Genomic DNA, 12,986 nt, shown 5'->3' with positions numbered 1-12,986 from the left:
TTGTTTACTGAATATTGTAAGATACATAGCCAGTTCAGTTCCATATTTTTCCCTTCATGATGCTTGAAGTACATGTGTTTAACATTGAGAAATTAATGTTGAAATGTGTTTGTTTTGTTGATTTGCAAGCACATTGCCTTTTTAAGTGTTTTAAAAGTGTAGAAAGTTATTTATCAGTGTTTTTATAGGAGACAATTAGTCTTGTTTCTGTTTGCCGTGCCTTGACGTGAAGGAATGTGTGGAGTAAGTGAAAATACATTTTTACCAACAGTCTTGCAGTAAATGCAATGATTCATGATAAGCTGTTTACAGTTAGTTCAATAAATAAAAAAAATGTGTTGCAGACTGCAACTCCCAAAAGGCTTTGGCCAACATTTGATTTGTTTTTCCCCGTCCGTTTTTGTGTGAGTTAAAGTCCGGTAACAACTGGAGGTGCAGTATGTAGTTGTATATTAATAGTGGACCCGTAATCAGTTCTCAGTTGTTACGGGAAAGGTGTACAGTATTTTTGTATTTTTAAACACAAGAAACTGAAGGAGTTAATCATTTAGTTATTACCATCATTACACAGTACCAGAGGATGATATAGTGCTTGACTTCTTTTTATTTACTAAACACTGAATTATAATGAATTCATTGTCAAATACCAGTGCAGCTGGTGAGTATGGTGGAAATGGGAGAATTTTCCAGTTTGGTTTTCAGTGTTTTTTTGTTATTTAAAGAAATTCAATAATTGCATGTTTTATCGTTGTGATGCAGAATTAATTATTTTAGTCTATGAAAAGGAGTTGCATTGGGAAACATTGATTTGTTCCTTTAACCCCTTAAGGACACATGACATGTGTGACATATCATGATTCTCTTTTATTCCAGAAGTTTGGTCCCTAAGGGGTTAAAATACTTTTTTCATGCGTGTGCATGTCTGTATGTATAAACTGTATGTCATCCAAATTCACTAAAGAAGTATTTGATAATGTAAATAATGTAATTGGCAACGAAACAGGATATGACTCAAGCCGAAGAGGCTAAAATCATTCCATTCTAGTAAATTCTATTATGTAGAGTGCTGTCAATAATAAGAATAATAAGTGATTGCGTTAGGAGAGGAAGTAATGCCTAGAGGCTTTCTTTAAAAGAGATACTAAGCAGTGGTACCACACTACAAATTCAAGTCTCTCTTGTAATCCTCCACAGTCTGATACCCATGTTAATATCTTGCTCCCTCCTGAGTCTGCCAGCTGTCAGAGAGCAGGTGAAGAAATCCAATCCTGTAGTCCCCCTCCCCTGCTTAACCACAACATGTGCAGCCCCTTAACAGCCTCATTCGGTCCTCATACTCTTGGCACTGGGGATGCTCACAATGCTCTGCGGTTAATAAGTTAAGACTGGGTGTTGCTGAGGTTTAGTCATACTTGACCAGCATTGAGCTGTATGCTCTAGGCACCTTCGAGGGGCTGGTTGCACCCTCTCTCATTTTTGTCTGATGGCTAAAACAACAAGAATGTTTACAAATTGTGTGGTCAGAGTACAGCTATAGTGTGAACGTATGATTGGCTCTGTTGGTGTAAAGTTCAGCTTGTAAAGATGGAATGACTTCCTTTTGCATATAATGAGCTTATATACCTGTCACAGTTAGTTACAGGTGTCACATTCTTCTGTAAACCTATGCTGGATAGATTTATATCCCTGAACGCTTTGTGCTGTATGTTTTGTGACGTGTGTGTGTAAAGGGGGACTGGTGTTTGTCTAGAGAGAGTGGGGGGAGGACTGCAGGCTGTACCCAGGATCATTCACCTCCGGGCTGCTCACATAGGTGACCACTGCCTCGCTGGTCATTATGACAATGAGCATTCCCAACTACAAGAAGTTCCTTCAAGACTTAAACAACCTAAAAGGTAGGTGTGTTCCTTCCTCATTGTGCATGCACGATACTGCCTGGGTATATTTTATACTCCCTCAAAATGCTTTACAAATCACTTAATTTATGCTGTAATGTTTTCCTTCTGCCTTCTCTTTTGTTTTTTTTTTTCCCTCCTTTTATTTTTTTTTTTCCTTCCTGTGATATATACATATCCCCTCTCCTGGCTGCCTAAGTTCAATGTTCTGCTTTTGTGTGTTCGGGTATAATGCAATTATCCCATGTGGGCATATTATTACACTATTGCAGCGCAAGTCCTTGGCTATAGTTTACTACTGGGCTTCTCTTTAGCTGAGGGTAATGTGAGTTGAAGTCCAACTTCATTGCTTTAGCTGTTCCTGAACTCTAAGGGTTAATTAGTTTTGTGTGACTGTGCTATTCTTGTGTGTATGACTTTTTATCACTGACTCACTGACACTGTGTAATGTGTGACCTCCTGGTGTTTACTCTTAGCTTCCCCACCTTCCTGTGTATATCTACCATGTTCCTGTGAATACTTTCTATAGCTCTACACTGTCAGGGTTATTCAATAAAGTGTAAATCTCTGGAATTTAAAGGGAATTTTAAATTGTCAGGCAAGAACTTCTCCAAGTCAGCTATGTTTCTTGATCAGCTATTTTGGCCTAAAATGTGAGATTTACTTTGAATTCCTGACAATTTATGTTTAAGTGAATAATCCTGTGTGGACATGCGCAATCTCTATTTCTGTGTGTACATGCAGCAGCCAGCAATACCTATATATCTGTGTTGCGCAGTAGTACTTGCTTTCACTACACAAATGTTGACATTTCTGTGTCCCTCCTCTGTTTCCTCTCATGCTTTCTACCCTCAGATCTCCGTCTCCTTGCTTTCCCCTGCTCCCTCTGTGATAGGCCCCTTTGCTGCGTCTTGTCACGTGCCATGGCATGCAGGGCAGTGCAAGGTGTCCCTGTGCGATAAGCAGGGAGCTCTCCTCTCCACTCTTCAGGCAAACATTATTACGCAAACTATATCCTAGAAAGCCCTGATACTTACTGCCATATAATAATTCGAGAAGGCACATGTAATAATACCTTCTTGTAGGTAACACATACCAACACTCTGCAAGTACCATATAACCACAAACCTATGATGTTTGGCCTAATTTCTTATATTTCCTCTTTGGTATCTTAATTGCTTGATATCTCTCAAACTTTAGTCCTTAGCTCCTTCTTTCCCTAGCTCTTTAATAACTCGGTTATATTACCATACAACTTTTACTTGTCCTTAATCGTCACCCTTCACTACCTCTAACCGTGAATTCACCCCCTGCTTGTTTTGTATTTGTGGTTCTGTGACCTTGGTAACTCTTTGCTACAGATAAGGATTGCACTATATTCCTGGGATGGCAGCAATGACTATACAGTAGTGCTGAAATGAATGAGTGCATTAAAAGTCTCCTATCTTCTTCCAATTAAGTCATCAATACTTATTCTGTCAGAAGCTTTTCATAAAAAAGCATAGAGGACACATGCTACGTTAATATAATATTGCTATAGTGGTTTCAATGCTTAGTGTTTCTTTAAAGGGACACTATAGTTACCAGAAAAAGTACAGCTTAATGTAGTTGTTCTGGTGTGTATAGTCAATCACTGTAGGCTTTTTGGTGCAAACAATGCTCTGCATGGAGACGCTGAACATTCCTCATAGAGATGCACTGATCCAATGCAGCTCTGAGGCGATGCTGACTGGCCAGCATGGTGTTTGGCTCTGCCCTAGGTCCGCCTCTTGGCTGAGATCATCAGAATAGACAATTCTCTGCCAATCCAATGCTTTCCCATAGGCAGACCTATGCAGCGCTGGAATAAAGGTCATTTTTAAAATTTATTTAAGGGGGTAAGGTGGGGCTAGTGACCTAAAAAGTGGTAACACTATAGTGTCAGGAATACACGTTTGTATTTCGTATTGTTCTTTAAGTAATTAAGCAGAATGCACTTTGCTGTAGATTTGTGCACAGTGATTTGGTTCAGGTGTGTGTGTGTGTATATATATATATATATATATATATATATATATATATATATATCACTACAGAAAAGAAGATATTTTACCATTTAAATTCTGTTTACATTAGGTTAACTGACTTTCACTGGCAAAATACCGTTCTTATGTTATGCTATCTGTAGCATATTTTGAGCGTTCGGTTCCAAATCATGAAACAAACCAGCTCGTCCATTGTCCGTTTTGTGATTCAGTCATACGGTGATATAGTGTTAAGGAATTCAGACCACATGCCGATTGGCAAAATATACGGATCACAGTTTTTTGAAAACTGAATGTACAAGTCTATTGTTCAGCGACTTGCAGGTTTTCATTGGCATGACAAAAATGATTGAAAATAGCTTGTACTAACCACCAGTGTCCACATATGCAAGCAGTACATTCATTGTACATTTTTCAATTACATTTAAAAAAAAAAAGCAAAAATAAACCAAAACAAACTATGCAGAGGTTTGTAGGAGGTGTACAGTTCTCCCCCATATTTGAGAGTACCATTGAAGCTGAGAGATCGATCTCCATTATTTCCTGCTTGAATGAATGTAACTCAGGAAGGATTGGGGCCTTGCGAAAGATGGACATTCAGAGAGAGAGATAGATTGATAGATCCTAATCAGCCACAACATCACCTGCCTGATGTGTTGAGACATAGATTCCATAAGACCACTGAATATATCCTATAGTATCCGGCACCAAGACAGATCCTTTATGTCATGCAAATTGCAAGATGGCTTCTACAAGGATTGGATTTGTGCTTCCAGCATATCCCACAGATGCTCAATTGAATTAAGATCTGGCAAGACCTTGAACTCTTTATCATGTTCCTCAAACCATTCCTAAACATTTTTTGAAGTGCTGCAGGGTGCATTATTCTGCTGAAAGATGCCGCTGCCACCAGGGAACACCATTGCCATAAAGGGATGTGCATAGTCTGCAGCAATCTCTATGTAGGTGTTATGTGTCAAAGTAACATCTTCATGAATACCGGGACCCAAGGTTTTCCAGCTATACATTGCTCAGAGCATAACACTGGCTTCTTTCCATAGTGCAACCTGCTTCCATCTTTTTTCCAGGTAAACAACGCACACGCACCTGGCCATCCACCTGACCTAAATGAAACCGCTATTCGTCAGACCAGGCAACCTTCTTCCCTGGTCCAGTTCTGTTGCTTAAATCACAATTGAAGGCGCCTTCTGTGGCGCTGCGATACACTACTTCTGACCTTTTCATGCACAGCATTAAAGCCGCACCATCACCACCGAAAATGAGTATTTTCATAAAGATTGAATTTTTATGAGATACACATACTGACTATGTTGGAATTTCACGAAAATTCCAATCCAATCAAGAGATATACTGAGACAAAATATTGTCTCCGTAGATCTCCTACGCCTGACTCTTTTAGACACTGGGCAGAGCTACCACTGTCTAAAAGTGTCAGAATCCTCAGCCAACATTGTGGAATTGTCTTTAGCTATGGAGGTCTTGTGGGATCCTCCATAGACCTTAATGCTATGAGAGTACAGCAGTGATGTTGACTGCTTGCGCTGAAGTGGATCTACCGGCAGAAGATTGCGGTGCCCGCAAGGGGCAGGTGCCATTGTAATGACATAATCAATATTATACACTTCACCTGTCAGTGGGATTTAATGTTGTGGCAGATCAGTGTATATCCTCGGATATGTTCCCTAAAAGATGATTGCTCTTACTTGCAGTTGCCAGCAGGGTGCTCTGCAAGACATCCTTTACCAGACTTTAACATTCTGTCTTGTAGCACTGCTGCTTCTCTGGGTCTTTACGTTTCCAGGTATTGCTTATCTAGTTGGAACACAGAGATGAAAACACGAATATGTAATTTATTTGAAGTAAACTACAGTGTTAATGGGATGGTCTTTGACAGCATATTTCGCAATGATTCAAACTATTTTGATATTTAGTACAGTGTTCTGTTTGCCTTATTCGTGTTACATGTTGCTACCATAAATTTAATTGCTAAATAAATTCAGAACGTATTAATTTTTTTTCCCATTGTATTTTGCTATGCAATAATAATCCTGAAATTTTGACTGCACATTTGACTACCTTTTAGTTAATACATTGGGATTGAACTAAACATACTGTAACTGTAACAGAAGCAATTTGACACAGAGAAAGTAGAACAAATCACACAAATAATAAATGTTACGAACTGTTAACTAGAGCTAAACAATGTAAAACTACAGGGCAGTGGAAAAAAGTGTAACATATTAATAAGAAACAGAGTATGATTTTCTACAAACACTGAATTTACTTCTAATACTAGTCATTCATTGAATTTTGACATTTTTGTTTCATTTAAAGAAACACCAAAACAAGTTACAGGGTTATCCACCAACGTGAGAATTCAAAGTGAATTTCACATTTAAGGCCACAGTAGCTAAACGGGAAGCACTGCTAAATTAGAGAATATTTCCGGTTTAGCTATTTTGACCGGATATTTTAAATTATCTTTGAATTCTCACTTTAGTGAATAACCCTGTTAATCTCAATTAAGTTTTTATGGGGACGCGAGTCTCTGGGCAACGTTTTACCAACAGTTTATCTCTAAAGTTGTCTCCACAGTGATCCTACAGCACTTTACCCCTGTTTCCTCCAAATTCCATATAATACAGGAATATTTGCCTTGGTGGCCAGTGATAATCTTACAGTGCCAGCTGACACTTTTAGTCTGTTAGAGGCCGCCAATTACGAGTAATCATGCATACTGTTAAAGGGAAACTAGTGCCAGGAATGCAAACTCGTTTTCCTGGCACTGTAGCTTCCCCCTCTGTCAAGGCCCACCCCTGTGGTGCAGAAGGGGTTAATAACCCCTTCTGTCACTTACCTGGGTCCAGCGCCGATGTCATTCAGCTCTGGCCGCGCTCGCATTAGGATCTCCCTATAGGAAAACATTATTCAGTGCTTTCCTATGGAGATTCCTGTGATGCTGAAAGTCCTCATGCATAGTCATTTAAGAACCCGGAAGTCCCTCTAGTGGCTGTCTGGTAGACCGCCACTAGAAGAGGACTTAACCCTGCAAGGTAATTAATGCAGTTTATAAAACCTGCATAGTAGCTATCTCTTTCCTCTTTCGCTGGTAACAAACAGTACATCAAAGGATGGTGTCAGTCTCACAGTCTCTGTCCGATCTTGTGCAATCTGGGCTGCGCGTTAGGGACTCTGGCGTCCCTTTGAAGCAACATTATATGGTCCCTTCGATATACTGTCTGTTACCAGCCACAAAGGAAAGAGATAGCTGTCTATGTTCTTCACTGCAGTGACATATTGGACTTGTCAATATATTGCACATCCAGCAATTTGAACATTTTTTGGTGAGATCTAACCAAATTTTGTACATTCACATTATGTTTCTACTGAGAGATGTTATAAAATTTTTATTTTTTTTCATCCGTTTTTTTTATTCATCAAAAAAAAATTTGTTTAATTTTTTTTGCTGTTTTGTATATATATTTTTGGTCTGATCAGACTGCCAGGCATTTATGAACTCCATAAATAGAGTGGAATCTTGCTTTCAAATAACACATTATGAATTGGTGGATCCACCAGACTCATAAATTGTTATTGACATTATTGCAAATATATACATAAGAGATGTGTACATTAGATTAATTTAATTCTTTCAAAATCAAATGTTATATCACGTTAAGACCTTTTCCGGTTTTGCACCATTCAGTATGAGATCTCTTTTGATATATGATTTTGGCTTTCTTTAACCCCTTAAGGACTAAACTTCTGGAATAAAAGGGAATCATGACATGTCATGTGTCCTTAAGGAGTTAAACATGTTTACTGATTTTTTTCTTGCATAATTCAGATACCTTCTCTCTTTACTAGACATATTTTATGTGTCAGAGTACGGTATTAATATTAAGTTGTATATATTTTTTGGGGGTTTGATTGGGAGTAACCCCTAATACCTGCACCACCATGTGGAGAGTGCCAGCACAATAGAATTTATTGGAAGAGTTCCTTTAGTTAGATTTTTGAAAAGTGGAGTAAGAGCTGATATCACCGGAAGTATATTTGGAATTGGGCGTTTGTCACCTCTGCACATTTTAGCTGTAATCTGGAGTGGGCAAGAAAATAGAATTTCTTCTTTCTGCTCTATCAATTACTGTATTGCTCAAGTAAATTAATGGGATATGTAGTTGTTTTGTTTTTTTAAATGATGTATGAACATTAAAAAAGTCAATTTAATAAAGCAAAACATGTTTTTAAGAACCTTTTTTTGTTTATTATTATTAATGGCATTTATATAGAGCCAACATTGTCTGCAGCACTTTACAATATTATTGAGGGGCAATTTTTAGTCTTCTTTCTCTGACAAGCTTTACATGGTACTTTATCAACTTAACCATAGATTTCACGTTAAATCTTTAGCCAATTTTCAGTTTACAGAATCATGGCTCATATGAGAATCCTGTATTTCGTACTGTCGGTACACCTGAATACATCTGAAATATTATGGCATTTCATAGAGATCCTGCTGGGAGCACACTGTGCTGTGCAACCCCCTGCTTCATCTCTTCTCTCTCACTTCACTCTCTACTGACAGGTGGAGGGCCAGGCAGGCAAAGGGTGAGACAAGAGGAATAGGTAGACAAACCATTTGATCAAACCTAACAATTTGATATTGCAACTGAAAAGCTTGTTATTACTGTAAATTCCTCCCTGCCCATGTTTACAAAGTGGTGATATAACCTGGTGCACACATATTACATTGGGCTACAAGATCACAGTTTAGTAGACATGCAAAGGAGAACGAATATAGGCACAGAATTCTAGCGATATAATTACAAGTCTGGCTGTGCATTCTCTTTTTGTCATGTTGGCTACTTCTTTTAGTGCATCTTGGCTCAACTGAGTCTCCAGTGAAGTGAGTGGCTGAGCCGCGTATGTCTGAGGCTTTGTGCGGAATATAAGCTAGTATAGGAATGTTCTCCCATACAGACAGGGCCGGTGCTAGGATTTTTGACTACACAGGCGAAGATGCATTTTGACGCCCCCCTCCCCCGCACACAAAAAAATCCAATGCATCTTCACCTCTGTGTCTCGTAGCCCCCCTTTTGAATTTTACCCCCATTAGTGTTGCATATCCACTCTCTTACCCCTCTGGTCCCTTTGTGCCTGCACCCCCCTTTAGTGTGTCTCATACAACCCATCTTATGTATTTCTTCCCCGTCAGCCCCTTTCTTCCCCCCAGTCCTTTTCTCTCTCTCTTTTTCTCCCATATAGACATAGACATAGATACAGGCAAAAATACATACATGCACAAATACACAAACATACAGACACAGCCATACAAGCACACAGACATAATTATTCAGGCACACAGTCACAAAGATATACAGACACACAGTCATAAAAGGCACACAATCAAACAAACACAGTCATACAATTTACACATACAGGTACATTGTCGTACAAACACAAACATACATTCATACAGACACAGGCACACACAAAAATACAGACACAGACAAAGAAACAGAGATTGACATATAGAGAAATACATACACAGTGATACAGAGACATACATACGCAGACAGTCATAAAGAGACATACAGACAAGGCATACAGAGACATACATACACAGACAAACAAAGAACCCTGCACACTGATACCGTGTAAATGCTCCGGCCATCCACAGTGATAGATGCTCCGTGTCAGGCAGTCATCGCTGGATCCACCGGTAAAGTCTTCAAAAGGAATAAACGCAGGCAATACTCCAATAGTAAGGATGGTATATTTATTGATAGGTGAACCACCCCATAGAAAGTGTGACGTTTCAGCTCAGCAGAGCCTTAATCATGCAATAATGCTCTGCTGAGCCAAAACGTTGCACTTTCTTTGGGGTGGTTCACCTATCAATAAATATACCATTATTACTATTATAGTGTTGCCTGCGTTTATTCCTTTTGAATACATACACAGATCGTCATACAAAGACATACAGACTGTATGACGGTCTGTGTATGTACACAGGATGGCTAAAAGATAGATCCCCATCTGTCGTGCAACTTCAACAATGCTTTGAAAGCTGGGGCTCTACCGATTCCCCATGCTTGCAGGATTGTATTTAGCACGTTGCAGTATTTGTGTGTTTGACTGTAAGCATGTGTTTGTATAGAGTATGTTTGTGTGAATGTAGGAGTGAGTTTGTATGTAGTGTTTGCGTTTGAATGCAAGCATGCATTTACGTGTAGTGTTGGGTTTTTGAATGCAGGTGTTTGTTTATATATAATTTTGGTGTCTGATACAGACGTGTGTTTGTATGTAGTGTTGACATTTGAATGCAGGGGTGTGTTTGTATGTAGTGTTGAAGTTTGCATGCAGGTGGTTATTTGTGTGTAGTGTTGGTGTTTGAATGTTGAGATGTATGCACATATACACATACACTGCCACACACGCACACACACTGATACACATACACGAAGATACACACACTGACACATATGCAGATACACAAACTGATACACATTCAGATAGACAGACACACTGACAGACACACACACACACAAAGACGCACTAACAGACAGACATACACAGACACACTGACAGACATATAGACACACACAGACACACTGACAGACATACACACATGGACACTGACAGACAGAAACACACACAGACACACTGACAGACAGAAACACACACAGACACACTGACAGACAGAAACACACACAGACACACTGACAGACATACAGACATACAGGCACACTGCCAGACATACACACACACACACACACACACACACAAAGACACACTAACAGACAGACATACACACACACACACACATGCTGATCAAAAAATATACTTTTCTAGCCAAAGACAGGAGGGTGGCTTACCTGGGGACTGCTGGCTCAGGTAGTTGGGAGTTGGAGCTAGTCCTGCCCAGCCCCCCTCCTATCTGCAGTCTTCTTGGGAGGAAGTCCTCCCATGCTCACATGAAGGTGGCCAGCGGTAGCACCGCCCCTGCTGGGCGCGCTGTGTGCTACAGAGGGAGCAGGGATATGACGTGTTCATATCCCCGCCCCCTCCACACAGTCCGCGGCAGGAAGGAAAACTGGTCTTTGGGATGCTGCTGCTGCTCAGCCACACTACAAGAAGTGACCGGCAGGAGAGGGGAGCTGTGCGCTTCCCTCCTGCCGGTCACCCCGACATTTGCGCCCCCCGGCCCGGTGCGCCCTAAGGCGGCCGCCTGTGCCGCCTTATGGACGCGCCAGCCCTGCATACAGACATACACACACTCTACTATACATGCAAACATACAGCAATGCCCATATTCTCAGATATTTACACCAGATTTTCACCATAGGAAAGCATTGAATAATGCTTTCCTATGGGGAAATTCTAATGCGAGTGCGGCCATGCACATTAGGTCTCCCCCCGTCGTCTGACGTCGGCAGGGGAGGAACATGGGCAGGGCCTGACCCAGCGCTGAAGGACATCGGTGCTGGATTCAGGTAAATGGCTGAAGGGGGGTGATAGGGAAGGGGGCTCCTTTAAAACCTATAGTGCCAGGAAAATGGGTTTGTTTTCCTGGCACTATAGGATCCCTTTTAAGTATTGAGAATGTTTGTTTTGGATAAATGCATTGCAGATCTATACATCATTAGTATATCTAAACTGCAGTAAGTGTGTTTAAATGCCATACCCATTTCTTGTTCTGGATGACTATTTCAGTTATATAGATGGCTATAGTAGGTCAGCAAACAATCTAAATATCAATAATTCTTCATCCACCGCTCATGTCCTAATCACTCCTTACAGGGACACTATAGTCACCAAAACAACTTTAGCTTAATTAAGTAGTTTTTGGGTATTGATTATGCCCCTGCATTTTCACTGCTCAATTCTCCCATTTAGGAGTTAAATCGCTTTTGTTTCTGTCCTTGCAGCCGTAGCCACATCTCCCTTGACTGTGACTGGCACAGCCTCCGTGAAAAAAAAAAAGTTTTAATTTTTAATCAAATGTAAAAATAAAATCTCTCCTGCTCTGTAAATTGAACTGTAGTTGCATTCAGATGGTTCCTGAAGGGTCTACCAAGCTATTTAAAAGAGCAGGAGATAAGAAATGCTGAATTAAACAGAATTTGCAATAAAGGAAATGTAAACATTAAATGACTGTTTATAGGAAGTGTTTAGAAAGGCTGTGTAAATTACATGCAGGGAGGTGTGCCTAGGTCTGCATAAACAAAGTGATTTAACTCCTAAATGGAAGAGAATTGATGAGTGATACTGCAGGGGCATGATGTATACACCAAAACTGCTTCATTAAGCTAAAGTTGCTTTGGTGACTATAGGGTGAGCTTTACACACCAACATAGATTAGACTCTAACAGATAGCAGGTTAACGTTATATTAAATACTTGATTTTGCAATAGTCTTCGCCCTCAAAGCCACTGCTCTGTTCTGTCTGAGCTTTTTTGTTACCTATAGTGACCTGCTTACAGTGTCCTTTATGTCCACCATAATGCCTTTTCCTCTCTCATTAAACCTACCCCTCCCATCCTTTAAGGATGTAGGTCCTGTTCTAATTAGGTGAGAGGCAGAAAATGTTTTGCTTATTTGTGCCACATACCTTTATCTTAAAGCTGTGGTTTAGCTATACTGTGTACTGACTCAAGTGAGAATGGTTCTCTCAATCTAGGTTCTTTGCATAGTTTGCAAAGACCGGAGATGATGACTTCTTCGCTTGCACTGCGGTGGCCCTGGGGTGCAGGGGATAGTGGTTATTACTTACCTAAAACTGCCCCTTCACTCACCATTGCCATCTTTGTCCTCTTTAGCTCCTGGCGCTTCATCTGCCAGGAGCCGACATTGGTGCAGTACTCTTACAAATCTGCAAGGTTACAATTGTGACGTCTGTGGTGTATTCTGCAGGACCGCACGATCCTCCTTAGATAGACCCTTTTTCTCCTGAGCCATCCCTACTGACGGATGGCTTGACAAAGCATGAAAGTGTCACCTCTGCATTTTTGTCAAGGTTTGTCAAACATAGGACAAATAC

General features: G+C 40.3%; 1 protein-coding gene across 21 annotated transcripts in view; it reads left to right on the top strand.

Moving 5' to 3' along the window:
• MACF1 (microtubule actin crosslinking factor 1) overlaps positions 1–12,986 on the top strand; it is a 225,181-nt gene that overhangs the window by 31,013 nt on the left and 181,182 nt on the right. Inside the window, exon 1 of one of the 21 annotated variants that reach the window (XM_063455654.1) lies at positions 1,806–1,895. The exons of the other annotated variants lie outside the window; for them this stretch is intronic. Coding sequence (XP_063311724.1) covers positions 1,838–1,895 — 58 coding nt within the window. The 5' untranslated portion in view covers positions 1,806–1,837. Of the gene's footprint in view, positions 1–1,805; positions 1,896–12,986 lie in introns of those variants that run through there. 21 annotated transcript variants of the gene reach the window in all.

Source organism: Pelobates fuscus, chromosome 1 (genome assembly GCF_036172605.1).
Source record: "Pelobates fuscus isolate aPelFus1 chromosome 1, aPelFus1.pri, whole genome shotgun sequence".
In the NCBI taxonomy this organism is placed as follows: Eukaryota; Metazoa; Chordata; class Amphibia; order Anura; family Pelobatidae; genus Pelobates; species Pelobates fuscus.
This window is presented reverse-complemented; position numbering and strand designations above follow the sequence as displayed.